The 27,885-nt window shown below is 49.9% G+C and overlaps 1 protein-coding gene across 8 annotated transcripts in view; it reads right to left on the reverse strand.

Annotated features, from left to right (window-relative positions):
* Positions 1-27,885, reverse strand: part of SYT6 (synaptotagmin 6) — a 69,706-nt gene that overhangs the window by 10,683 nt on the left and 31,138 nt on the right. For all 8 annotated transcript variants that reach the window (XR_004664561.3, XR_004664560.3, XM_034930155.3 and 5 more), the window contains one exon: positions 3,612-3,732. Coding sequence is in view for 6 of the 8 variants with exons in the window: in XM_034930155.3 (XP_034786046.3) it covers positions 3,612-3,732 (121 nt within the window). In the remaining 2 variants the exon portion in view is untranslated. The remainder of the gene's footprint in view (positions 1-3,611; positions 3,733-27,885) is intronic.

The following is a 27,885-nucleotide window of genomic DNA, read 5'->3' on the forward strand; positions in this document are numbered from 1 at the left end:
TCAGTGGGATCTTGGATTCTCTCCATCCTGCAAAGAGATGCTTTTATTGAACTTCCATGTGCCTCCCATCCTTTTGTTTTCTTTAGTTTTCTGAATGGGTATTTCATGGTCATCTTTCTACCCTGAAATTTTCTACTCACCCAAGTGAAGTGAAACCTAGTGTATCTCATAGCACAGGTGTCTCGGTCACCATCATAATTGTTATTTATGCTGCACAGCTCAAGAAATGGGAGGGCGGCTCACAGGTAATAATAGCTTTCGAGACGCTGATGTGCTGAGACACCTTGTTGCCCAGAAGCCAGGGCTCCTGTGAATCTGTCAGGAGGTGCCAGCCAAGCAGCTGCTCCCCAGCTCTGTGATTCATAGGCATATGGTTCTATCTCCTGGACATCAAGCACCCACTAGGGCCCTGTACTCCCTGGCATCATTCAGATGGCAGATGAGGCACACATCCCTGGTGGAAATTAGGGAGAACTGTGACACCTGATCAGAAACTCCAAGCCTGAAAGGCATTTTTGTAGACACCTAAATGAGCTGCCGACTAATCCATGTGGCAGCAGTAGCTATGCCTTAACCATGGGGACATGAGGTTGGGTTTATGGAGAGACCATGAGGTGTTTAATCAACCTGCTGTCTCTAACTACACATTTGAAAGGACCCTCTCTTAGGGATTTTCAGTAAAAAGGAAGTAAGAGTTTTGAGAACCGGCATGAGGCTCTGGTTTCCACAGATTCCATTCTCTATGGATATGCCCAAGGACATTATTCAGGTTCAGGTAGACAGATGGGCAGAGCTAGCCCCAATACCTGTCTTTAACACAGCAGCTTGCAAAATCCATAAGGATGTACCTTTCCTTGCAAAGTGGCTGCAGACTTGAGGTTGCTCAGGTGCTGCCTCATTCCCCTGCTCTACCTATTTCCATACACTCCCACATCAGGGCAGATTTCCATATCATGAGGCTTGGAAAAATAGAGGCGGAGCCACTTGTCCCATGGGCCACTGAGCAAATGTCTTAGCAACCTTCCCCAACTCTGTTCATCCCTACAAGGCATATCCATTTTTTTTTAAGAGACAAGGTCTTGCTGTTTTGCCCAGTCTGGTCTTGAACTTCTGGGCTCAAGTGATTCTTCCACCTCACCCTCCCGAGTAGCTGGGATTACAGGCATGAGCCACTGTGCCTGGCTGATATGAAATTTATAAAATTCAGTGCACATATTTCCCTTGCAGGAACCAACACTTTCACCAGCATCCATGAAGCCAAGCAGACAGATGACCGTTCCCTAGGCTTTTCTGGGGCAAAAGTCTGCGGTTTCTAGTGGAATGCTGGCCCCAGATGATCTTGGAGGTCCTTTCCTCTCTAACAGCCTATGATGCTCTACGCAGCTGAGGGAGGGGACACAAAGACCAGCAGTGTATTTCAGCCTCATTGTCATGGGAGCAATCAAAATCCAGCATTTAGAATGCCCTCACCACCCCTTTGTAGCATACTGGTCCTTATTATTATTTTGTGCTATTTTTAGTGTCATGGTTCTAGCAGATAGGCTTAGAGAATTGATTCAGGGCTAGTTTAGATCATTGAGAATAGGAAGATCCTGGGTTTTAGACATCAATGCCACACAATTCAAGAATAGGCAATTAATAAGCTCCATTCAATCCCTAGCTTAGTCCAACACCGAATAAGTCTGGGCTGAGGGAAACCTCAAACTCATCCTCAAGAACAGGAGATCTAGTTCGAGAGGCTCCTAGCAAGTACACCCCTACTGCTTCACCCTTGGGCCAGGTTCCTCATGCTGTAAATTCAACCATCCATTCATTCGATATCTGTTTATTGAATGCTTACTGTGTTTTATCCACTGTTCCAGATACTTGCTTACATCAATGAACAAAATAGACAGAAACTTGTAATGAAAAGAAGACCCCTGGATCTTCGGAATCAAGCCAAGGTTTAATAACAGGTTCCAAACCCAGGTCAAAAAGACGGGCAATTGTGAAAGGGAGGTTAGAACTTAGCATGAACAAAATCTCACACCCCAAACCCTCTGATTGAGAGCAGCTTTTGTGATGACCTCAGCAGCTTCACCATAGGCTTTCTCTCCAGCACATCAATTTAATTACACTAGAGAAGATAGTGTGGAGACTTAGGCAGCAAAATCCTATTTCCCTCATCAGCCTTGAGAGTCTTCAGTGAATTTTCTTCCCTGTTATGCACTTATTTTGGTATTAAAATGAAATCTACATTGGCTGTATTTTAGGGGAAGCTGACTTGCTGCTGCCTAAGCTTTTCCTAGGCCAGAAGAGGTCCGTTAATCTCTTCCCCACATCCTGATGTGTGTGGGTAGCTCTGAGGGACTCAGAGCTGCAACAAACACATGTTACTCTAGGGTTTCCTGACCACCTTGTCCTGAAACTTCAGTTTTCAAGGCCTGATACCTCCTCTTCTTCCAGCTGCACCAGGTTACACCTGAGCCCAGGTGTTTTCGGCTGGGCCATCACCTCTTTCCAGCAACTGATTATACCCAAGACTCAAGCTACTCCTCTGTTATTTCCAAACTCAAATACCTTCTTCCACAACTTAGGGGGTTTCCAGCAAATAAATAAAGAATACAAAGCAAATATGAGGAAAAATCTTTAATATATTCCCAGCTAAGTTCAGAAGCACCTCCTGAGTGGTTTTACGTTGGTAATCTGAATCATCGAGAGTCTCTTGAGCAGGAGGACAGGGGATCTAGGGAAACAAACTGAGCTTTTTTCCACATTTGCAATTCTGAGTGCAGCCCAGACCAAGAGGCTTCACCCCATTTCACTCCTCAGAGCAGTCTGAGCTGATGAGGGAAGGAGGCTCCCAAGACTCAAGCTACTCCTCTGTTATTTCCAAACTCAAATACCTCCTTCCACAACTTGCAGAATTGTGGGGAAAGACTCAAACCTCTGACACTACGTCCATCCTGCAGGTCTCTGTGCAGCTGCCCCCAAACAAGCATTTCCTCTGTCGCTAGAATAAGATTATATTTCTATGTTCCTGCTGTACCTAGCAGCTCTCTTGGTGCTGAGGCTGAGGCCAGCAGACCTGCAGCAAAGCCTCAAATACAAATGCATTTTGCTTTTCAGTGGATTTGTTTCCTTGGCTCAGTGCACAGAATTGCTGCCATAAGCCTGCATAGACCGGCAAACATTTACACACTCAAACTTGACATAACCCTTCTGGAAGTCCTGGGGCCTCACATAAATAAGAAAACTTATCCTTAATTTTTAAATCCTATATATTTACTTCTTGTTATCTCCATCTTCTAAGAGAAAGAATGACAGCAACAGATGATATCTACTGAGTGCTTATATGTGTAAGGCACCATTCTGAACATTTACATGAATTAACTCATTTCTCCTGAAAGCAACCCATGTAAGATATTATTACTCCCACTTTTCAGACTAGAAAACCAAATCATTTACACAGCAAAGAAGTGGCAGAACTGGAATTCGAATCCAGGCAGTTTGTGTCCAGAGCTGGTGCTTCTATTCTAAGAATGCTGACAATTCTTTCTCCTTCTCCCCGAACAGCCTTCCAAATCCTAATGTCTGGGCTGCTGGCAGGCCACTTGGGTTAAGAGAGGTACCTGAATAGCCTGTGATGTCCATCGCCTTGAGGTTCCGACACTTAATCACTGTGAGGGTGAGCCTGCCTGCTGTGGGCAGGTAGCAAAGGGAGAACATGATCTCTCCCAAGTCCACGCTTTCCTGCAAAGAAGCACACGAGAGGGCAGATGAGGGGCTTGCAGACCATGGGCCTCATGTCCTGTGCAGCATCTGCTGGGGCGCTCTGGGGTCAGGAGGAGGCTCCTGGAGACACAGTGCTGTGTTTTTAAGACTAAGGGACTGGCCTCCATGCTGCAAGTAACAGGGTATAAAAGGCAATGGAAACAATATTGCCTCTTCAGTACAATTTGTCCCTTCCAATATTCCCTCTCAATGTCAACCACATTCTGACCCTGGTCCTTGCTGTTCTGCTTTTGGCCTGACTTGATCTCCATGTGCCCCTTGGCTGCAGCCTCAAACCACCAGCCCCTTTGTGGCCTCTTCCTGTTCTCCTCCAGCCCACCCTTCTCAGTCACTGACCCCCTTGACTTCCTGCCCATCCAGGCATGTGGTCATGACAGCGTCCTGGACAAGACACATGCTCTAGACTTCAGCTGTCCCCTCTCCCAGCAGGTCCATGATTCTTTTCTGCTTCGGCCCCTCAGTGCAGTTGTTCTTTGTCAATCACAGCCAACCAAGGAGACAAACACTTTCCATCCCATCTGATGGCAAGTGTTTGATGCCAGGCCTCAGGTCCACTTTCTCTTTTCTCCTTAAATGTGGTCATCCTTTAAAAATAAACCCAGCACAGAGCACATGCCCTGCTGCCTCTCCTGACCCCAGAATTGTCATGGCCAGGGATTCCTGGGAGTTTCTGAGAGAACAGGAAAACCTCAAAGACAGTAAGCACACCCATCTGTGGCATTAAACAGTGCCTTGCCAGGTTGCTTCCTCCATTTGATGAAGGAGGGCGCCGTCACGGTGAAGCCTCCTCCCACAGGTTTGAGGAGGGACTCCAAGATATGGAGACATTTCCTCCCATAGGGCTTCCAGAGTCAGGTTTGAGGAGGAAGAGGTCAGCGTTTAGGGTGATTTCAGATGAGGCCCTCCATCCAGCCATCCATTCAGTAATTCAGTCAGTTAACAACTATTTATTGAGCACCTGTTATGTGCTAAGTGTTGATCTGAGTGCTAAGGATATAGGAGAGAACAAAACAGACAAAAATCCCTGTTTTCATGGAACTTAAAAAATAAATTTCAACTTAAAAAAAATTCCACCTTTTATTTTAGGTTCAGATTCAGAGGGTACATATAGAGGTTTGTAACATGGGTATGTTGCATGATGCTGAGGTTTGGGGTACAGATGATCCTGCCACCCAGGTAGTGAGCATAGCACCCAACAGTTAGCTTTTCAAACCTTGCCCCCTCCCTCCCTCCCGACTCTAGTAGTCCCCAGCGTCTATTGTTGCCATCTTTACGAGTGGAGCTTACATTTTATTAGGGCAAAGGACAATAAAGGAGGTAAGTATATAAGTTAGATAGTCAAAAGTATCAAGGAGAACAAAAGGCAGAGAAGTGGAATATAAAATGACCAGCAGGAGGCTACAGTTGTTGAATGTTTAGCTACAGAAGACCTCTCTAAGGAGATAATGACTTCTGGGAGACAAGAGTCGAGGGTGACACCAGGGTTTTTGTCCATTCGCCTTGCAAAGAGCCACCCTCTCCTGGAGACTCCTACAGCCCTGTTCCCCCCTGGAGAATAAGCCAAGGCCCTGTTTCCCCCTACCTCCAGAGCCTGCGCTCACCGCACTCTCCTCTAGGCAGCCCTGACACCCCCACTCTCTTTTCCTAGCCCTAGATTTGTCTTTTTGTCCAGGCCCCCGAAAAAAGTCACCCCCCAAATCAAATTCTAGGAACAGCAGAAGGTGAATACCCCCAGCTTCCCAGGAAGGGCCTGGCTGGGGCCAGGGCTGGGCACACTGTGGAGACAGCCACCCCTCCTGCACACAGAACCCCGTGGCCTCCACAGAGCCAGCCATCCCACACCAGCTCCTGTGAAGCACCTCCGTGAAGATCACTTCCAGCTGTGAGGCTCTCAGCAACTCTGCAAGGCAGGCTTGTTGGCATTTTCCCCTCCATTTCACGGACGAATAACTTGCTCAGGTTTACAAGCCTTGCCAGCTGCTTGGACTCGTGACTCTCGAGAGAGTGGTCCTTGCACTCCGCTTTTGGGCAATGCCCTTCCAGCTCACCTAGGAAGCTGCTCAAGGGAACCCTCACCCTTCTGCACCTTGGCTTACACTCCATCCACTTGTTCATTTGTGTTTCCATTCGTATTTACAGAGTGCCTGCCAGAGGCACCATGCTTTGCGAAGAGTATGCAGTCCCCACCCTCGACATGCAGATGGTCTAGTGGGGCGTAACCAGTTAAAAGAAGGTGCTGGAGTCCCCATCTCACTCAGGTGCATCTCCTGGCTCCCTAGTCCCCTAGTCAAGAGAGAGACACATAGCAAGTGCCCTGTGCCCTGGCATGGGTCCTGCGGCAGGGGGCAGATCAGCATCACATCTGGCTAAATATTCCATGTCTCACAGAGGCACTGAGGTATAAAGAGAAGCCCCTTTATTTCCCTTAATAACCCTTCAAGCCCCAAGTTACTGAAACTCTTTAGATTCAGTGAGCACAGTACTAGGAACCAACCCATTGCACATGGACTGTGTGCCAGGCCTCTGCTAAGTACTTTGCTAGATTATCTCGGTGAGTCTTACCTCAGCCCTGCGAGGTAGGTGCTCTCTCTCTCATCATCCCTATTGCACACAGGAGAAAATTAGTGTTTGCTGAAGTTAAATAACTGGCCCAAGGCTGTGTGACTAGTGAGTGCTTTGGTGCCAGATTTTCATATATCCTTGCCACTGCTCAAACCCCTTCAGTGGTTCCCCTTGTTTGGCTTCTGGGATCAAGGCTCATCTTCTTAGCTTGCACTTGGGGCTTTCAGCAACTGGGCCCTGTCCTACCTCCTCACCTGCTGCTCTCTCCCTTCTCTGTGCCAACCCTCTGCTCCACATGGCTGGTATATTGTTGGTCCTTTTTGTCAAAATGCCTCCCCTTCTCCTCTTTGCTTGGATACTCCTATACCTACATCATGCCCCCACACCACACCCCCATGGACCCTTGCCCAGGGTCCAGCCCACAGTAAGCATCTCTCCCCAACACCCCTGCAGGGCTTCCTGTCCTCGAACAGCTCACAGGAGTCACCAAGTCCCCTTTGCCCTGCAGCTGTGCCCCCCAGCATCTAGTGACGAGAGCCCCTTTTGGGACAGGGTCCTTGCCTTGCACCTGCTTGTGCTTCAGCATGCCCAGCAGGACACAAAAGCAGCTACAGAAATGCTTGCAGAAAGGGGTGCTCACATTTTAGTAAAAGAACTCTGGAAGGAGTGGTTCTTCACGCAGTGTTATGATCAAGTTAGGGCCCTGGGAAGAACTCTGGAAGCTCCTGTGGCCCCTCTGAGAGGGAGCATACAAAAGGCCACTGTCACCATTTCCCCACCACCAAGTCCTACAGATGCGGAGTTGCCTGCGCTTTCACAGGCTGTCTCTTTTGGGGGAGTCTGAGTTGATTTGTTATGGACCTGGGAGGCTTGCCTGGGGATATGAGGGGTCCCTCGGGGTAAACAGCATTGCCCCAGGCTCTATGAACTGCTGTCAGGATGGCTCCCTCCAGGGGAGCAGTGACCCGCAGACCTCCCTGGTTTTTGCAGGACCCCTGCTCTTTCTCATAGGACCGTGGCAGCTGGCGACATGCAGGTGCTGAGTCTGCAGTGTGGTGTGGCCCGTGCACCCAAAAGTGAACTGCACCCTCCATCCATGGGCGCAGCCAGGTGAAAGGACTGGCTCAAGATCCCACTATGACCTGGAGGCAGGGAGGAAACCAGGGCCAGAAGACAAAAGCCTGGCTCCAGGCTTCGCACGGGGGAGTGGCTGGCCCTCACTGTGCCTGGTGGCAAGTCAGCAGTTCTTGGTTCACTGTTCCCCTGCACACACAAGCAGCGGAGGACTGGATTATTTAATAAAGGAAAATAAACAGGTTAATTTTGAGTAAATAAGAGATGAGAGCTAAACAAACAGAGAGGGTCAGCATCTCCTGGTAGTCACTCTCTCTCTCTGGAAAGCCAGGCCCCAGCTCGGCCCTCACCAGGTCCTCTCTCTGCACTACCCTCTCTCAGGAGGTTTCAGTCAGATCCCACATGGCTTACCAGCCTTTTATCCTCATTAGAGGTGTTTGAGACTTTGGGCTTCAATAAAACAAGGGGTGACCAGGGGCTTCAGAACAGCTAGCACATTATTGCTTTCATCTTCACCTGCTGTCAGGAGAGGCTGCCTTAGGGCCCCTGACTGGTAATGAGCTCTCTGGTGCAGGAGAGGTCACTGCTGTCCAGAAAGCAGCAGAAACCAGCGTAGCCCTCTAGACTTCTAACCTAGGAGCTGATAGGGTAGATCTGAGCTCAGTAGCAGCTGGCTGAAAGTCTTGGCTAGTGCTTGCAGGAGGTGGACCTGCTGGCAGGGGAGGGGAAGCCAGGATGTTGGCTTCTGGAGAAATCTGTCCTTTAGTGCAACTTGTCCACCTGATGTTGCTGCCCATATTAGTAGCATTCTCCTTGGCTGCAGTGCACAGGGCATCTGGAGAGTAAGATTCTTAAAGGCTCACCTATCTATAGCACAACACTGTGCTCCCTGGCTTCCCAGAGGCCCATCTGCAACAACTGATTAAAGCACTTCTCTCTGCTTGATGCAGTCACATAGTCCTGGGCATAGAAAAAGAGAACCTATTTGTGGGCTGCCCATGAAAGAGCAGTGAACCATGAATCAGGAGACCTGGACTTTAGACCCTCTACCCCCAATTAGCTGTGAGACCTTGAGCAAATCATTTCCCATCTCTGGTCCTTGGGCTATAAAATGAAGGGGTTGTTCTAGATGAGATGCTCTATCCTCAAGGTCCCTGTCAGCCATGAGAACCCAAGATTCCAACTGGAAAATCTATCAGCCATCACCAACTGAGACGACCCAAGGATGCTTAAGTGGTGTCTATCGCCTGCCTCAGGGAATCTAGCAATTTCGTTTTGAAATCCAAATGCTCCCATTTTTTAAGTTCCCATTGCCCCTCAAATGTTTTGTTCTTCTCCAAGGCCAGTCATGTTTCCTCCTGAATAAGCAGCGAGTGGCGTCAGTGCCTCTGAGTCCATCTTGGGAATGCAGGCTAAGCAAAGCAAGAACAATGCTTCCCCATTTCTTACAGAACACTTCTAGTCTCTTAGTCATTAAGTGGCTTGTCTGAATCTCTCATCATCAGCAGAGAAGCATCCGCTATACTTTCAGGAAAGCCATAGGAGACCTAAAAAGATCTCAGAAGCACTGGGCAGGAAGTGCTGTTAAGTTCCCCAGGGGTTGTGGGAGGGTAGGGGGGCTGGAAGAGAGATGAGGTAGAAGCCAATTGGACTCCAATGGCTAAAGAAACATTCACTGAGCAACCCCGCATTGTAGGCCTGGGGCTCTGTATTGGGGGTACAGAGATGAGTCAGATGTGGAAGCCAGATACCTGGAGCTGAGCCAGCCCCTGTGATATCTCCTCCCATAGCAACACAGGCCTCCTCTTCGTAGCACACACTACAACTCTAACTTTTATGTTGATCTGGGGACTACATGATGAATGCCTGTGTTTCTCATCAGATTGTATGCTCTTTGAAGGCACGAATGGGGTCTGGTTTTATTCATCCTTATACCTCTCATGTGTAGCCCAGTGCCTGATGTGTAGTAAGTGCTCAGCAAATACTGGCTAATGAACAAATGGTTGAGAATGTGGATTTGGGGTCAGGCAGATCCAGCTTCCAGCTCTTAAGACTATGAAAGCTTAAGTACTCCTAAGAGAGTAGTATGGCTTACTTAACCTTTCATAATCTTGGCTTCCTAACCTGTACAGTGGGATGAATATAGGACCCACCTCTTAGGGTTGCCGCAGAGATTAAATGAGGTAATTTGTGCAAAGTGCTTACTTAGCACAGTGGCTGGCACAGAGTAGGTGCTTAGTAAGTATTGGCAACTATTATAATTATTACTACAGTTATAAAGAGCTCACGGTCTTGGAACAGGGGCAGGGAAAGGCATGTCAGTAGGTAGTACTGTTTGGTTTGGTCAGTGCAGTAATAGAGGTGTGGACAAGATGTGGGCATGCAGAGCAAGGAAGAAGGAACTCAGCCCCAGATTTCAAGCTAAGCTTCCCAAAGAGGGTGATATTTGATAGGATCTAGAAAGGTGAGTAAAAGTAGATTTCTAGCAGAAAAAAGTAAGCAAGGGCTTTTGCTTTTTTTCTCTGGAGAGGGATCAACAGTGCCTAAAGACACAGAAGGGCCAGGGAGTGTTCGGGGCACATGAGAGGTTCCCTGTGGCTGACAGCATGGTGATGACAGGGGCGGAGACCTCCCAGATGAGGCTAGAAACAGGGCCCCAGGCAAGGGCCAGCCTTGCCTGCCTCGTAGCCCATACTTGGGAGTTTGTCCTTGATTCTGCAGACAATGGGAGACTGGCTCTACCCCTGCCCTTCCTTCTTTACTTCCTACTCAGTCCACTGTGTCACCTTCAACCCAGACACCCACACCAGAGACCATTTTCATGTGTGTCATTCACTTGTCACACACCCACTAAATGTTGGAGGATCTGGAGAGATAGTAATGATAAGACAAAGTCCCAGCCCTCCAGGAACTTGTATTCTAAGGGAGGAAGACAAAAGTACACTAAGCAAGATGGTACCCAAGGGCAGCGAGGGAGCCAGGGACCTGACCAAGGGTAGTGAGTGGGTGTGCGGCCGCTTTACTCATAGTGGTCCTGAAAGATGGGGAGGAGCAGCCAAGAATGGAAGGAGAGCTCTCAGCAGAGAGGCTAGCAAAGAGTGCTGTGGGTCTGGCTGGGGGAAGCAGATGGTGGCTGTGATACCAGAGTAAGCAAAGGGTAAGAGGGAGGTTAGGGGAGGACTTGGAAGTGCTTGGATTTTGCTTCCCGTGAAAAGCAGAGCCCTTTGAGGACTTGCAGCAGTTTGGGACTTCAGCAGCTTGTAAAGAATGGGTGGCAGGGGCCGGGAGAAAGTGAGCATGAGTTCAGATGCTACGGCCTCCACAGCTACTCAGTTCCCAAGCTGCACAGCTTCTCCCTTCTAGTGTCCCCAAATTCTGAGGCCCTCTCCTCCCATCCTCGCTGCACTACCTCAGCTCTGGCCTGCACCATCTCTGCCAGATCCCTGCAGTTTTCTAACTCCCCCTGTGACCCCCTCCAATCCATCCTCCTTGCTGTAACCAGGTGGTTGGTCTCCTGCTCAGAATTCTTCAGTGGCTTCTCATTTCACACTTGTTTTGTAGTTGGAAAGCCTCTTCTTCAAATGAAGTATCATCCAAAAGCCCAATCATATACAGCAGCTGAAGAGTGGCTCAGAAACAGGGCACCCAGAGTACCTTCAACCCCTTGGGCTCCCTCCTTGGAACTTTTAGGAGTCGGCATGAAAAATCACTAATCCACAGAATCACATGGCATTCAAGCTTCTTCACCGGGTGGCCCTCGCCTTTCTAGCCAGCCTCACCTTCCACTGTTCTGCCCCAGGTGCCGTACACTCCAGCCATAATAACCATAACATTGAGTGTTTACTATGTGCTGTCCTGCCCTAAGTGCTTATATGTATGATGTCATATAATCTTCACAAAAGCCTTGCGAGATGGCTACTACTATTATCACCACTTTTTACCTGGGGACACTGAAGTACGGAGAGGTTATGCAAGTGGCCCAAGGGCACACAGCTACTAAATGGCACAGGCAGGATGTGGACGGAAGCTTGAGAGCCCCCACTTTCAGCCATGACACCATCCTGCCTCTTGATGACACCTCCTCACTAAATGCTCCAAGATCTTTCCCACCTTCATGACTTCATCTTGTTCTTTCGACCACCTGAAATAACCTCTCCATCCCTCTGACCATCCTGGACAACTCTGATCTTTCCAGGCCAGCTGTCCTGTCACCCCCTCTTGGGTCACCTCCTCTGACTCCCTTGGTCTGGCCTGGGGTTGTGCTCCCATTGCCCTTGGGTGGTAAAGGCCAAGGGAGAAATCTTACAACTGCCCCAAGGCAAAGTCAGGACTTCCGAGAGGAACCCGGCAGGATGTGCTAAACTGCCGGGTGAGGGGCTGCAGGAGGAGAGTGGAGACTGACGCTCTGCCGGCCCCACGTTCCCACAGCTGGCTCAGCTCTCGCCTGGGAGAGAGGAGCTGTGGGAGTGGGCACTCCTTCCTAGGGTGCCGAGAGGGGGCCCCTGCTGTGAACACCGGCCTGGGTGACGTGAGTTGATTCCCTGCTCCGCCTCAGGCCCGGGCTCCTAGGGCTTCAGCAAGAATGCTGGGGGTGTCTGGGGTGGAAGGGTGGGATGTGTCTGTTGTGACGCTCGGGGCTTCCTGCTGGGTGCTGGGGCAGGTTCTGTTTGTTCTGAGTTCCATGCCTGCTTTTACTCTCAAGTGCTTCTCTGCCCCCAAGGGCCTTGCAGCATTATGAATAAATGATCAACCAGAATTGAGGCTCCTTATACGAACTCAGTATACTCCAGCTTCACCCTGCAGTGTGGACACAGAGCTAAGGACTGCCCCATGGAGAAGCGGGCACCCCCAAGCCGGTGTGGAGCAGCGGTGCACGGAGGACGTGGGTGAGACCCTTGAGTCTGGGTTTGTCCTAGGGACCCATTGAGACTAAAGCACATCAGCGGGAAGCAAATGTTTCAGCATCTGAGCATCTTCAGAGAAACAGATGGTCTTATTTAGGAAACTTTTTCTCAGCCTCCCCTTCGTGAACCTGCCCTTGAAAAGAGGCTTAGTATTTCACATGCACCATTACTTTTGGGCAAATATCCGTGAGTCAGAACACACTGGGAGGTGCAGATCTCTTCCTAATGACTTTTTAAAATGAGGGTGGAGAAGAAGAGGGGCTGCGAGGGTGGAAAGGAGCTTGAGAGGAGTGGGGTTTGGAGAAGTTTTAGAAGAGATGGCAGTAATGCCTGGTCAAGCCAGGAAGTCTGTGCCGTAGGGTGCTTGTGCCTGAGAGCCCAGAGCCGAGGACCTCACTTCAGATCTGGTCCTTCCACTGTCATCTTCATTAACCACAGGGGTGGTGGGGGTCGTAAAGGGTACATTAATGAAGTTAATGATGAAAATCCATCTTAATTTCTTGTCACAAGTTGTCTTGCCGAGTGGCTGTCAAATAGCTGCCAGTTTCTCCTTGGGAGAGGGCAGACATCTCCGTGGTGAGAGATCTGCTCTCTGCCCCTCGCAGGGCTGTGGGGGCTGGGACTCTCAGCAGGAGGGAAGATACCTTGGTCCTGGTTTCCTGATGAGTCTCCTGGGGCAGCTGAGGAATGTTTCTTGCAAACAAGTGCCCTGAGGGGGATGCCAAATAGGCAGGGCTTTGGTCTCAGCCAAAGGCACATGCCTGCACTGCGTGACAGTGGCTTTAGCTTCATCATCTCTTTGGGGACAGTCACCCTGAAGATTAAGATCTTTCCCCACCTCCTGCTCCCCACACTCCAGAATCTCTGGGTCTTGCCATGGCAAGGTGCTCCATAGAGAAGCTCTTTCCAGCCTTTCACAGAGTTGACTGCCCTGCTCTTGACAACTCCACTTCCTTCCGGTTCTTCTCCCACCTCTCTGGCTGCCTCTTTCAGGTCTCCTGTGCCAGCCTCTTCTCCCATCCCTGCCTCTAAACAGTGAAGTTTGTCAAGCTTTTCCTCTCCTCACTCAGCCATAATGTTAATATCCATCTCCCCACTCATGGCTCCTGAGTTTACGGCCCCTCCGCAGACATCTCTTCTAGACTCCAGACTCATATATCCAAAATGACATGGCCATGTGGCTGGAAATCTAAAACTTCTCAGAGGCTCAAAGTTGCCCTTTTCTGTTTACATTCTCCTCTAATTTTCCCCAACCTGGCCCAGCCATCCACCCAGTTGCTCAAGCCAGAAATGAGACATCTTTGTGGACATCTGCCTTCCTCTTTTGGATTTAGATCATCATCAAGCCCTGATAATTCTAACTCCAAATTCCATCTCAAGTCCACCCACCTCTCTCCATCTCCAGTGCCACACGGAGGCCAAAGCCTACCCCCCTGCCAGCATACAGCCGCCTCCTATCTGCCTTCCCTGCTTCCCTTGCTCTCCCGCCCCATTCTCCACACAGCAGCCAGAGTGCTCTTCCCCAGATGGAAAATGGATTGTACCACTCCTTGTTTAAAACCTCCAATGGCATCCCCTTTCACTAGGAATAAAAACAAAAGCACTTATGAAGATCTACAGGGCCCTCCATGAACGGGGCTGACTCTTCAGCCTCCCCCGTGCCAGGGCTCTCCTCACAGGCTTCCTCAAATGCCCCAGGCTCTTCCTGCCCCATGACTTTGCACTTTCTCTTCCTCTGATTGACCATTCTTTCCCCAGCTCTTCACATGGCAGAGACCCACTCATCTCAGGCCACTTCCTCCAGCGCCTCCTTCTGCTGCCAACTGTGTTCCCGAAGGACAGATCTGGGTCTGTTTTGCCAGGGCCAGGACAAGGGTGAGGCAAAGCAGGTGCCCAGGTACAAAAGTGAAGGAAGTGCTCACTGTCAGGTTCATGCATGTATCCAAGAGTGAGTGTCCCCTTCCATTCTGCCCCCTGGGTACTTCACTCGCCTCACCCTAATCTCAACCCCATATTTTACTCACCACTGTATTCTCAGTACTGAGCACAGTCCCTGGTGTATAACAGATGCTGACTAGTATTTGCTGAATTAATGAGCAACTCAGCTTTGTGGGGCTCACCTGGTTAAGGTGGCAAAATGAATGGGTGACAAGAGTAGGCCCTTGCTTAACCTCAGCCTCTGGTCTCCCCAGGAGGGTTGCTGTGGTTATTGAGATGGTGTCAGGGTGGAGCCTCATAGGTGTTCCTCAGTGGGTGGGCTGAATATTCCCTGCATTAGAAGCTTGGGAGGTGGAGACTTGATTCCTGAGCTGCGCCCAAGATCTACTGAGTCATCATCTCTGGAGGGGGGGCCTGGATGTTTGCATTATTGACAGGCTTCCCAGATGAGTGTTACATAGCCTCAGTTCGTGATATAAGGCGAGAGATTCTGAGGTTGCCCCAGGTCAGACCTATTAGAATCTCTGTGACATGGAACATGTCCTAATGCAACTGAAGTCATTAAATATCAGAGCTGCCAAGCAAAAGTTAAGGCATAAAAGTCCTCTTCTCTTTTTTTAGGCACAAGCAAGGGTTCTGAAGGATTGAAGCCATGTGGGCTGCTGGACTGGTCCTGGCCCTCACCACTTACTTCCCTTTGCCTTTTTCCTGTGCACCACATGGCACACTGGGTAGCTATATTTTAGAAAGAAGCTGCCTTATCCAAATTTACAGGGTTTAAGAAAATTAGGTATTAAGCAAAGACAGTGTTTCAAAGATATCTGACACCACTCTGTAAATATTCCTTATTGCCATAGATCTCCAAGGATGTGTTCCTGACCAATAAGATCAGCATCACTTGGAACTAATCAGAAACACAAATTCTTGGGCCCTACCCTCACCAGAAGGCAGGGCCAATAATCTGTGTTTAACAACCCCCAGGGAAGTCTCAGGAACTGACAACCATTGCTTTTGTCTAGTTGGAAGAACAAATTGAACACGAATACTCTGGACAGGATTTTGAAGTTTCTTCCACTTCTTTGAATCTATTTATTTTGGTGATTAAAGCCAAAGTCAAGAGAGGAGGAGACTAACAGTTATGGAGCATCTACTAGTTTGTAGGCACTATGTTGGGTACTTAACACTTTTTTTTTTTTTTTTTTTTTGAGTGTCTCGCTCTGTCGCCCAGGCTGAACTGCAGTGGTGCGATCTCGGCTCACTGCAACCTCGGCTTCCTGGATTCAAGCAATTCTCCTGCCTCAGCCTCCCGAGTAGCTGGGATTACAGGTGCATGCCACCATGCCGGGCTAATTTTTGTATTTTTGGTGGAGACGGGGTTTTATCATGTTGGCCAGGCTGGTCTCAAACTCCCGACTTCATGATCTGCCTGCCTCGGCCTCCCAAAGTGCTGGGATTACAGGCATGAGCCACTGCACCCAGCTCTTAACACATATTACATTCATTTTACTCATACTCTATGCCTGGGAGGAGAGCATAATTATCTCTACATTGTACTGAAACTCATAGAGGTTAAATAACTTGCCTAGGGTCTCATGTGCTAAGCTTGGCTTTGGACTCAGGTTTGTTGACTCTGAAGGTGTTGCTCTTCTCCTCCATCCCACCCAGCCTCCTCTGGGACTGTCCATGCTCCACCCCACTCCACCCCACCTTCTGTCCCTGGTTATTGAGGGTTAGGGCTGCCGAGGACCGTGTAGGTTTTGAAGGTGAAATTTCTTGGTGTTCTGGAAGCAAGAAGCATGAGAGAGGAAGCTCTGAGACTTAGAATATTTACCTCCCTTCTGCCTGCCCCCACCTGCCTCTCTTGAAAGAAGATGAATGGATGGTGTCACCCTGCGTTACAGACTATGAGAGGATACATCCTGCTCACTTAAACCTGCTAGTGCAGCACCCTGGCCTCAGCCCGTCATTTCTCACGAAAGTCACCTGTTAAGTCATTCTCTCACCAAGTGCCAAACTGCTGCAGCAGACACTGCCTCAGGGGAAGGAGGGAGGGGGAGAAGCTAGGCCAGCAGGGGCAGAACCCCTGGGCCAAAATTCTTGTCCCCAACTTGGCAGTTCAGTGGAAGAACCGCGGGCCCTCTCTGCACAGATCTTTGTACCTGAGGTCTCTGGGGAGCAGCCACCAGGACTGGGAGGAGGAAACCCATATGTGAAAAAGTTTTGAGCCAGTGAAGTGTTTCCCCTGTCTCCTGTAAAGGTGTAGTTATATTCCTCACTGTTATTTCCTTGCTTCCTTAGGTCTTGAGGAGGGGTGAGGAGATGGTCTGTGATCTCTACAGGCTTCTTGGGAGAGTTGAAGGTGTCAGATCTCAAAATTCATTCCCTTGGTGTGGGATATTTAAGGATCAGAGCAAAGCAACTCCCATCACATGCCACTAGGAAGCAAGAGGCCCCAAGTGATCAGCCAACTTATCCAGTCCCAGCTTCCCAGCAAGACCACATTCAGCTTAACAATCAGTGCCTCTTTTCCAGTGTTCCACCCCCGCCCGGAACTCAGGAAGTCCTCCCAAATGGCTGACCCAGTTCCTGGGGCATCTATGCCTTCCCTCCTAGTTCCCACCTACTATTGCATCATAATTTAGAGGTTATGCCTTCTAAGACTGTATCAGTTTTGACTCCACCTTCTTTTCACCAAAACCAAGAACCTTCCCTTGGCCTTATAATGTTTTAGGCATTTTGGTGGCCTTCATCTAGACCCACGACTAATCATCAACGAAGAACTCCTGATTCATGATTCCAGAAGGGAAGAACCATGAGTCTGCTACAGGAGTTTTAGTATAAACAGTTCCAAGGAGCGATGCATGGAGTTGGGCACAGAACCTGGGGTTCGAATCCCTGCCCTGCTGCTTTCCAGCTGTGTGACTGTAAAACTCACTGAACGTCTCTGACCCTTTCTGATGATGGGCAGTATTGTCATGCTTGAGGTGGCTACCTGTGAGGCAGGTGCCTTTCGCCCTGATTTACAGGCATAAGAGGAAACCACGGGGAGAGCATGGCCAGCTGCTAGTAGGAAAACCGAGACGTGCATATAGCAAGAATACAATCTGTTTGTAAGCCTTTCATTCTCCTGCCACATGGAGGCAGGTGGTGGCACTAAGCCCACTGGGTGTGCAGTCCCCACTGCCTGCCTGGTGGGCTGAGGGGCCAGGTGTGCCCCATGGATGTCTAAGTCAGCAAAAGTTGGAGGAAGAGGCAGCTGCCTTGGAGTTGTTCCTGGGTAGAGGGTGGGAATGACAAATCTTCTAGCCTGGATTTCAGAGGCCCCAGCTCCTGCCTGCAGGGCCCCATGGAAGCTGAGCTGATTTGCTGGCTCTTTCTTCCCTCCCAGCCCTGGGCTTCCCTACCCAGCAGCGCCTTCAATCAGTAGGACTGGGGAGGGCATCCTGTGTCTTCTCAGGCTCCAGTTCAGATGTTCCCAGTAAGAGAACTTAAGGGAAAAATTAAGCTGACTCTCAGAGGCCTGGGTTCAAATCCCGGTTCTGCTGCGAATCAGTAGAATGATATGGGGCAAGTCACTGTGCCTCCCTGAGCTGTGCATCCTCAGCCGTAAAATGAGAGCATTGTACCAGATGACCTCGCCTCCTCATTAGTAGAATAGGGTGAACCGTGAAACCCAATGAGTGTATGCACTGAAGACACCTCTCAGGGATCTAGTGCAGAGCAAACTCTTCAGACACTTTCGGGCCCCTTCCTGTTCCATCCTGCTGTGGAGCTGCCTCTGGCCGCTAGTGGGTTGGCTTCAGCCATCTCCAAACTGCATCCTGACAATGCCTCACTGGAAGGAGAAGCAAGCGGTGTGGGAGAGGGGGACAGGAAGGAGGGAGCATGGGGCCAGGATCCCAGAGATTCCCCAGGAAATACAGAGCTCTTTGCTGGGAGGTTGCTATAAACCAGGCCCCAGGCCTCCCTTCCCCCTGCTCACCCAGGAGCACGATGATGAAGCGCCAAATTAGCTCCATTATTGTAACTCCTCCAAAAATTACAGGCTGCATGTTCTGCCAGAGCCAGCTAATGTCTCTCATTGGTAAGCAGGTGACACTAATAGTTATTTCCTCCCTTCCAGGCACCAAGTGCAGAGTGGGAGAAACAGAGTGAGGCTCAGGCTGGGAGGAGGGAGGCCCAGGGAGAAGCCGAGGCACTGGACGGCCCTGGTGCCAGGGGTAGCCTGAGTGCCACAGCAGAAGTTTGCAGATCCTCCCTTTGGCTTAGAGAAACTGCCTCTTTGCACTGTATGAACCTGGAGACCTCCCTGCTCAGGAATGGCGCTGCCTGGCATCTGGGGAGGCCACAGCTCGCAGGCCATGCCAGGCCCTCCGGCGGGGTGTCCCTGGGGCTCCTGCTGCTGCTGCAGAGGGGCCTGCTGCTCCCCGGCTGTCCCCACGGCTCAGGTTCCTTCTCCCAGGCGATGCCCAGCTTTCCCTGGCTTCCCACACAGCAGTCAGCATTTCCTCTCTCACCTCTTCCATCCTCCCCCACCCCCATCTGCCTCTCCTCTCACACCAGACAGAGCCATCTCCTGTCGGTGTCAGCTGAGGCAACACTTCCTCAAGGGGGCAGGGTCCCAAACGGGAGTGGAAATAGCCCATTCCCAGGCATACCCAGGCCCCTTTCTTCCAGGTCCAGCAGTGGGAAATCACAGATTCCTGGACCTGGGGTGGCTCCTATGTCTCTGTGATCACTGCCCTCCGTGCACACCATTGTTCTGCAGGGCATCCAGCAACTCAGTCCCAGCCCAGTCCTTCCTAGAGATAAAGGTGGGAATCGGGTCGGCCTGATGTCTCTCTTTAAAGAATTCCCAGCCAAGCCCCTTCTGCAGTTAGTAGTTGAAGTGTAAAGCCCTCTCTGGTGATCACTGTGAGAACTCAAGGGTCCCAAGAGATTACAGGCCCCTGTTCATTTCACATATCAGAAAACAGAGGCTTGGAAGGGCTGTGTGCCCCTGGTGATTCTACTTGGAGTTTTCCAGCTCCCAGGCTAAGCTGGAATCCCTTTCTCTTACTTTCCAATTCCATCCCACAAGTATAAATTGAGTACCTACTGGATGCAAGGCCAGGGTTCAGGGCTCCAGGGCACATGGAGAGTCCCAAATTCCAGGAACTACCTACCTCTAACACTGGATGACGATAAGGAAGAACTTTAAAGATACTACACATAGCTGGCATTCATTGAGCACTTGCTGTGTGCCGATGGGCACTTGGCTGAGATTTGTGTGAATTCTCTTCTTTAATCCTCACAACAACCTTATGGAAAAGGGTTATTTTTACCCACACTTTACAGATGAGAGAACAAGCATGGAGATATTACGTTAAAGAGTGGGGAGATATGGCTTGAATCCAGGCAGCCAGACCCCAGGGTCTACCTCAGCCACCATGCCAAGCCAGCTTGGTTTTCTGAAAGGTTGTCCCTGAGAATTGTTCACCCAATGCTTCTGGAGCTCTGACTGAGCAGGGTTTGATGGGGCTTTACACATTCTCTCAGTAACTTGTTTTTAAAAACCTCTCTCAGGCCGGGCACAGTGGCTTACTCCTGTAATCCCAGCACTTTGGGAGGCGGAGGCGGGCAGATCACGAGGTCAGGAGATCGAGACCATCCTGGCTAGCACAGTGGAACGCTGTCTCTACTAAAAATACAAAAAATTAGCCAGGCATGGTGGCAGGCACCTGTAGTCCCAGCTACTCGGGAGGCTGAGGCAGGAGAACGGCGTGAACCTGGGAGGAGGAACTTGCAGCGAGCCGAGATCGCGCCACTGCACTCCAGCCTGGGCGACAGAGAGAGACTCTGTCTCAAAAAAAAAAAAAAAAAAAAAAATCTCTTTTAAAGATTCTCATGTATTTGTCAAAACAAATTTGTGAGCTAGGTTTTATAATTACCCCCACTTTGCAGTTGAAAAACCGAGGGCATAGAGGTGTTGATGAGGTCTCAGAATTCAAAGACCACACTATGATCTCTCCTTGTGATGGTGTTCACTATGTGATGCCCTCGGTAGAAAATTTCCTCTTGTCCTAGAACCAGGAATAGCTTTGTGTTTCCTAAGCTTCTGGTTTGTCTTTACTTAATGGACACTGAATTCTGTGACTATCTTTCCCTTATTGTGTTATCTGCCAGAATGCTTCAAGTCAATCGTGTGGCAGGTTTGGAGGGCAGGGCATGCACGTTGTGTAGGGGACTCGCTGGACTCCAGAATTTCACATTCTTTCACTTATTTTTTTGCTACTCTTTAATGATGTTTTAAACTTATTTTTAATCTTGTCGCATGTCCTATGAGTTAGCTAAATCTTTTCTGGAGCAACACAAAATGACAAGCAAAATAAATAAACGTTTTTATTACTTGCTGTGCAACCTCAGATAATTCACTTAGTCTCTCTTAGCTTAATTTTCTCTATCTACAGAATTAGGATAATTCCTCCTACCTGCTGAGGATTAAATGAGACAATGTGTGCAAAAAGGCTCTGTAAATTCAATAGTGCTATATAAAGTCAAGGTGACTTGTTACCAATATTGTTGTTATTAGTAACAAGATGGGGTCCCTGCCCCTGGGGCACCTGCACTCAGGGATTGGTAAAGAGGGTGTGGCTGGCTAGGACCCCCTCCTACGTCACTGGAAAGACACCCAGGGTTGTGTGGCTTGAAGGAGCTGCTGATGCTGCCCTGGCTGGAGAACAGAGCTGCATCAAACCTCACGCTGTCCGTGCCTAGAGGCAGGGCCTTCATTGAAGCTGTCCCTACCGCCCTGCCCACTGGGCAGCTAACTGGCCAGAGAGGGACAGGCGATGTCTCCATAGCCACCAAGGACCCCAGGGGGAGGTTGGCAGTCCCTGTGAGGTTGTAGGACTCTCCAGAGAGTCTTCTAGGATCTCAACCTCATTATCTGAGAAGACCACGGCCCCTCCTACTCCTAGCATCTCAGAATGCTCAGGGACTTGCTGATACGAGATGGGCAGTGGCCTTGGTCTTTGGTGAGAAGGCTGGCTTGGGGCCTGCCAGATCTTCAGGCCTGTCCTCACTATCCCTCCTTGGAGCCTTGGCCCTGTACACCTCGCACTCTCCTCCCTCCTGTTCTTCACTCCACATCTTCCCTTCTTTCCAGCATTCCTCCAAAATGCCTTAATCCTGAACATTTGCAGGCCCAACCCAGCCAGTGCATCAACCCCTCACAGCCTCCATGGTAGTCCTGTCCCTTCACTGCATTCACATTGTTTTCTAAGCAACAGGAGGACCCTGGGGCTCATCGAAATGGGAGTTGCAGTATTCTTGGGAGAATGGGCTTATAGTGAAACGTATTTTTTGTGGCTTTCTGTATTTTCTAAATTATCTAAAATAAGAGTATAATACTTTACCTTGAGGCAAAGAAGGGTAAAATATATTAGTTATATAGTGTGTAAGGAAAATGATATCAGTTTTGGTTCTCTGCTCTATCATTTTAAAACTGTGTGACTTCAAGGAATTGCCTCAGTTTCCCCATCTATAAAATGGAAATACTGATATCTTCCTATATTGAGGTTAAATGAGAACATGTCTTTGGAAATTTATTTATAAACACATTAGTTATTGTTGTTGTTAGATTCAAGAGCAATAAACCATGGCAAGAACCTAGGAAGGCCCTTGTCTCATTGAAATTGTATTGCACCCTAGTCACAGCCCTGTGGTAGAGATTCTTGTCCACATTTGGCTAAGGGGGAAAGCGAGAGGTGAAGTGGTTTGACAGGCCACACAGTGGAGCCACCTTCAAGCCCCAGCCTCCTGACTCCAACTCTTGCTTACCTGCAGGCTCTTGGGGCCTGGAACCAAGTCTGCCGTTGGATCCATGCCCCTTGCAGGGTCTCATGGATCCTGACTGACAGCGCAGAGCTGACTGCGTGGCCTTGAAGGTGCCGCACCATTATCAGGGCCTCAGCTTCCCTGTGAGTGAAATCTTTGTTCTCCCTTCTCAACACATGAGAGATGCAACCTGACATGGAAGTGGTTTGGGTTTTATTATAATCACACTTAAGGTTATTCCTAAGCGCATCATCTTCAGGCTGCAAGGTCTCCTCGAAATTCTTTTCCAAACAGAATTTCTTAGTGGAACCAAAAAATGTCCCTCTCTTGGGGACTGGAGTCCTCCAGGGGGAGGAGGGTTGACAGAAAGCCAATCAAACAAGATGGAACAGGAATGAGCACTTTGCTGCTTCCCTGGCGTGTGATGGACACAGCATGTACATTTGTGTGTGTGTGTGTGTGTGTGCACGTGCGCGCACATGAGCATATGCACACACACACGTGGGGCTGCCTGGGGTCTGGCCAGACTCAGGGTGGGTGGCAGAGGGCTCTGCTGAGATTCTTGCAGGAGGCAGAGAGGAGCGCAGCCAGAGTTTCTCTGGTAAAAATTCTCCAAATAGGGTTGGGGGAATACTTTCCTAGGGAACACCCACTCCCTAAAAAGAGCTGGATGGCTGCCTGCACTTGGATAGGATTCACTAAAAACGCCCTTTCAGCAGGAGTTGGAGTTACAAAGGCCTTCACTGCCAGCCTTTCCCCCTGGCCTCTTTTTCTCCACAAACCTACCAAAAAGGCCCAGCAGCACCAAGAAAGGTTCGTTCTCAAAATTTTCCCCATCAAAGTCACCTTGAGCCCTAATCCCCTACTTTCAAAATGCCTGTCCGGGCCCTGCCCGCCCAGCACAGCTTGTCAGCGTTAGAATCCTGACTCACACCTCCTTTTCTCCAGGGCCCGCGAGGCACTCTGAGCTTGGCTGTTCCACATGCCCTCCTTCCTGCCTTTTTGCTTCCAGCTGACTTTCAGCTAGTTCCTCTGACGTATTGATCCTGCGAGGGGCTGGGCAGGGCTCCCGGCAGTGTCTCACAGGGCCCTGCAGGAGTGACTCAGCTGGAGATGGCTCTGACAATGTGGAGGAGGCATTTTCAAGCAGGTGCCTCAAGTCACAAAGCTAGCCCTGTCCCCAACTTCTCAAGAAGGGAAATGCTTATCATGTTGTCATGACACACCACCAGAGCTGTTTTTTTCTCTCTGGAAGTTGGACTGTTCCTAGCACATGGTCCAATGTGTCACTACAGAGATGTGAGTCAACCAAAGGCTCGAGGAGGGATGGACTCACCCTGGGAAAGAGCCCCAGGCCAGTGCTGTTCCCATGCATGTGGGTGCAGGGGTGGCACAAGAGGCTGTCCTCTCCCCTCTCCTTCTACAAAGCAGGGACCTCTTTTATTCAAACAAAGTGCAAAGCCTTTTGGGGGCAGCAGAGAGGAGCCCTGGAGAAGGCTGGCAGGTGGCCAGGGTGGCTGAAGCTGGACCCTCTGTCTCTCCCCCTGGACATTCTCCGTCTTTCCTTTTGGGTTTTCTTTCTGGTTCTAGGTGCTCCTTCATGTTCTGTCCCTGCATTCTCTTTAAAGCTCCAACTCAAGTGTAGACCCAACCCTGCTCCTGGTTCCCATCACATCCCTGAAAGAGCCTGGTAATATAAAAAAGAACTTCTTCAAATACTAAGGGTGAGCAAAAGGAAATAACCACAGACAAAGCAAACAACACTGCCTCAGGGTCTCCAGCCCCAGGTGGCCAGGACACTTGCACAGGCCCCTCCCCAGCTCTTTCCCTGGCAGCTCTCTGCCTGTCCCTGTGGAGTGGCATCCTCTGTTTTATGGACATTTACCTCTAACACTCTGTCTCTTTTCTGGCTGAGACCCCATCCAATTCTTCCACCTGGCTGGGGCTTCCTTCTCATTTTGAATGGAAGGCCTCATTTTGAATGGAAGGACTGGTTCATTCTCAGGAGACTTGCAGAACTGGGAGGGTTGAGATAGAAGTGGCTTCCCCCTTCCTATCTCAGGTGGCAACTCCACCCAAGCCCTAAGGAGGGGCCTCTCTCTGCATATATAGGAAAATGGCATTACAAGCCCCACAGAAATGCCAATGGCCATAGCAATTCTTAGGAAACAGAGAAAGCAAATGCCATTTGAAACCACAAAAACCTTCTATGGAGGGTGGAGCCTGGTAAAGGCAATATAACAATCTTAGGGTCCCCACTGCTCCTGGAAATGATGGCCAGTTATTCAGTTAGAAATCTTGTTGGGTTTTAAATGTGAGAAGATGGGGCCGGAACTGAGCTACACCTGGGGATGGGGCTGGGGCTGGACAGAAGTCAGGCAATTTAAAGAGGGACGTGTGGTGGTTGTTTGGATTTGAGGCCTAGAACTTGTGGGGAAGGGAGAGGGAAGACGATAGAATGATGGGAGTGGTGGGGAGCTGGGGGCAGGTGCCCACCAGCAGTCTGCTGTGCCACTGGGAAGTGGCACTTTCCATCACAACAGACCTTCAGTTAAGTGCTGCTCCTCACTTTGTGTTGCTTGGAGTGTGGTGGAGCTAGGCCCGTGTTCCATGACTGGGTCAATGAAGGAAGAGCCATCGGAGACCAAGAGGAGGATGACATTTCAGAAGAGGTGGAACGTTGGTGGCAGAAGGGACTATGATCATATATGCTCTCCCCAACCCAGGAAGAGGCAGGACGCATGGAGAGAGCCCCTGTTAGCCAGTTCCTGAGTGGCAACATGGGGGAGGGCTCGGAGCACATGCAACCGGCTGGCCCAGGTGGACTGCCGCTCACTGGCCTGGTGACCTTGAGCAGATTGCCTGAGTTGCTTCATCTGGAAACTGGGGATAACACCAGTACATACCCTGCAAGGCAGGGGTGAGGAATGAATAAACAATGCACTTACAGCCTGGCACACAGGAGGCCAAGAAGCTCTGGTGGACACCCTGCTTAACGTGCAGTTGGAATTCCGCACATAAATTGTCATCTGAGGCCTGTTTTTGCACCCATTCCTGATCTCACCTCTGTTCCCTCCCACCTCAAGTGCATCAGACACAGGTTTTGTGAAGAAAACATAAAATAGCTCCTAGGGAAACCCGACCCATGGTCGAGGATGTTGGTGAACTCCAAGTTGTGTCAAATCCAGACGATCAGCAGGGTAGGACTCTAAAATGACAGTCTTTTGAAGCAATTATTGGTGTTTTTCAGGCCATCAAGATGGAGGGCAATGCCAGCCTGTGCTGGCCAGACATGGATGAACATCTTGCTGTGGCTCATCCTGTCCCAGGGGCTGTCTCTCTACTCTAATTCCCTCATCCCAAGGCCAAGTGGACTTCATGGAAAGCTCTCTACTCAGATTTCAGTGCAGCCCTAGAGAGGCCCTCAAGGTCTCAGGGACTTTATCCAGAAAGGAAGATATTAAATATTCATGGAGAATGAGTAGGTGTCAATTCAGACATGAGAGGAAAATGTGGCTACAGTGGATGGCTGATGAGGATGAATGAGGGCCAGATGGGCTCAGGGTTGGCAGTGGCGTGGGGGCTGGAGGGAGGGGGAGGATGGCTGCTGTAGAGACCAAATTTTTCTGTATTGCTGCTGACACTAAAACACCATAAACATATGCTAGCAACTGGACAAGGCTGACCTATACTCTACAGCTCACCTTGTCTCCTTCCTCTTCTAAGATAGAAATATTTATGTACCATGGGGAGATTTTGGGTGGGGGTTAATTGGCTCAGGATCAAAACACTTTGATAAATGGCCTCTTTTTTCCTTGGTTTTCCTGCTGATGTTGCTTGTTGGTTTGCCTATTTCTGGTCTTAGATCTTCCTTGCATGGAAAAGACTAACTTTTGGGAGAGGGGAGGGGGTCTTTGCTCTGTGCCCTTTGACATTTAATGCCTTTAACTCCAAATTCTGTCTTTCACCTCTTCCCTACAGTATAGAGAGGCTCACAGGCACAGGATGAAGGCAGTGAGTGGGCAGGGGCCTGGGAAGGAAAGAGTGAAAACAAGGCAAGAGAATTTCCTATAAAAACCCAGAGACTAGGAAGGCAGTAGGAAGGGCATGGGCTGGGTCTCATGAGACCTGATTTGGAGCCCAGATTTGCATTGACTCCCAACCACCTCAAGCAAGGTGTGAGACTTCTTTGGTCTGAAATTGCTCATCTATGGCAGGAGGAGGTTGAGCCAGGTCATCTCCGAGGCTCTTTCTAGCTCTGACCACCCCCAAGTCCATGAAAATATGGAGTCATAACACCATGGTCCACGGGAAAATGTGAAGTCCCTCAGGGACTGCTCCAATTCTCCCAAGTTGGTTGCTATTCTGGTCATAGTTACACCCCATGACCCTAGTCTCTCTGAATTGCTGCTGATCTAGAAAACTGCATTCCCTTCCTCCTGGATGAATCCTGGAGTTCAAAAGTCTGTGACAGTGCCCAGAGGGGATGTTTGGCTGTTGCTTTCCTTGCGACCAAATAGTCTCTCTCCAGGAGAAAATGTCACTGTGTGTTATTAGGTGGTGGAAGCACTAAGCAAGTGCATATGCTCTGGGAGCAAGGTGGGGGGAAGCAATGGGAAGTACATCTGTGTTGGAGAAATCGCTTTTTGTTGATGCATGAGCTTGTTGCCTAATGATTTCCCATTCATCCTCTTGTAAGGGAAAGATTAGATATTTATTCCATCCAAAGGCACAGCATACTAATGAGGGGCACATTTGGCCGGGGGCAGGTTCGGCTTGCCCACCAGCTCTGTGCTGAAGCAGGCTGCGAGCAGAGGGAGGGAGGGAAGACAGGGCTGCGGTCTGGTTGCCAGTGAGAGCCGTACCCTACAGGAAGCTGGCCTGAGTGGGCAATGGGGCTGTCTGGAGGCTAGGGAACTCATCAAGAGTGAAAGTGGAACTGTCTCCACTGTCTGGGCCTCTGGCAGCTTTGTAAGGCCATTTCTTCTGAAGCAGCAGAGAAGGATCTTTTGTGAAAGGCCAAGTTTAGAAACAACTTAAATAAGAACACCCAAGGCCAGCAGAGCTGAGTAGCTCTGCTTACTGCAGGTCAGAGCCCTGTCTGGACCATTAGCTTTGTTTTCCAGCATCACATGGGAAACCTTTAGCCCCCTGGAGCCAAGAACAGCTACAGGTCCTAATTTTGGCTCAAGTGAGAGTGTGTGGAAGGGTCACCTCTGCAGCAGGAACAGTTTGTGGACTTGGAGTCCTCACCTGTGGTGGAAGGGGCCTGCTGCTGCTCAGCTGTGGGAGTGTGTGACTTGACTCCTGGATTGACCATGGAGGCCCTAGTGAAGGCTGCCCGTGGGATGGAGGGTGGAACCCACACCTCTCCTCTTTCCTTTCTGGGTTCTTGGTGGATTTTCAGCAATCCTTCTCTAGAGGAGCCTTGGCCCCTTGGGCAGTCCCAGAAAAGTCAAGGTCCTGTTGGCTTTAGAACCTGGGGCTGGACACAGTGAGGCACATTCTCAGGATCTGAGCTTTGAGCATGGAGGGACCCCTCCCTGCACCCTCCAACCCCCAATTTCCTCCTAGTCACTATAGGACATGAGGTCTGAGGTTAGGGCTGCTGTTACTATTCTGGAGCAGGAAAAGCTGCTCCTTGCTTGATGTTCCCATCTGACCAAGAAATCCTTCCAGGGAGGCAACCAAGCTCTTCACTTCCTCCCCTCTTTGGTGAGAGGTACAAAGGAGAGGTCCCACCCATCTCTGCATTGGCAGGAGTGGAAGGAATAAACTGTGAGTAGGATGCACTGGACATTTCCAGCGATTGGCC

This window comes from Pan paniscus, chromosome 1 (assembly GCF_029289425.2).
Source record: "Pan paniscus chromosome 1, NHGRI_mPanPan1-v2.0_pri, whole genome shotgun sequence".
Lineage (NCBI taxonomy): Eukaryota > Metazoa > Chordata > Mammalia > Primates > Hominidae > Pan > Pan paniscus.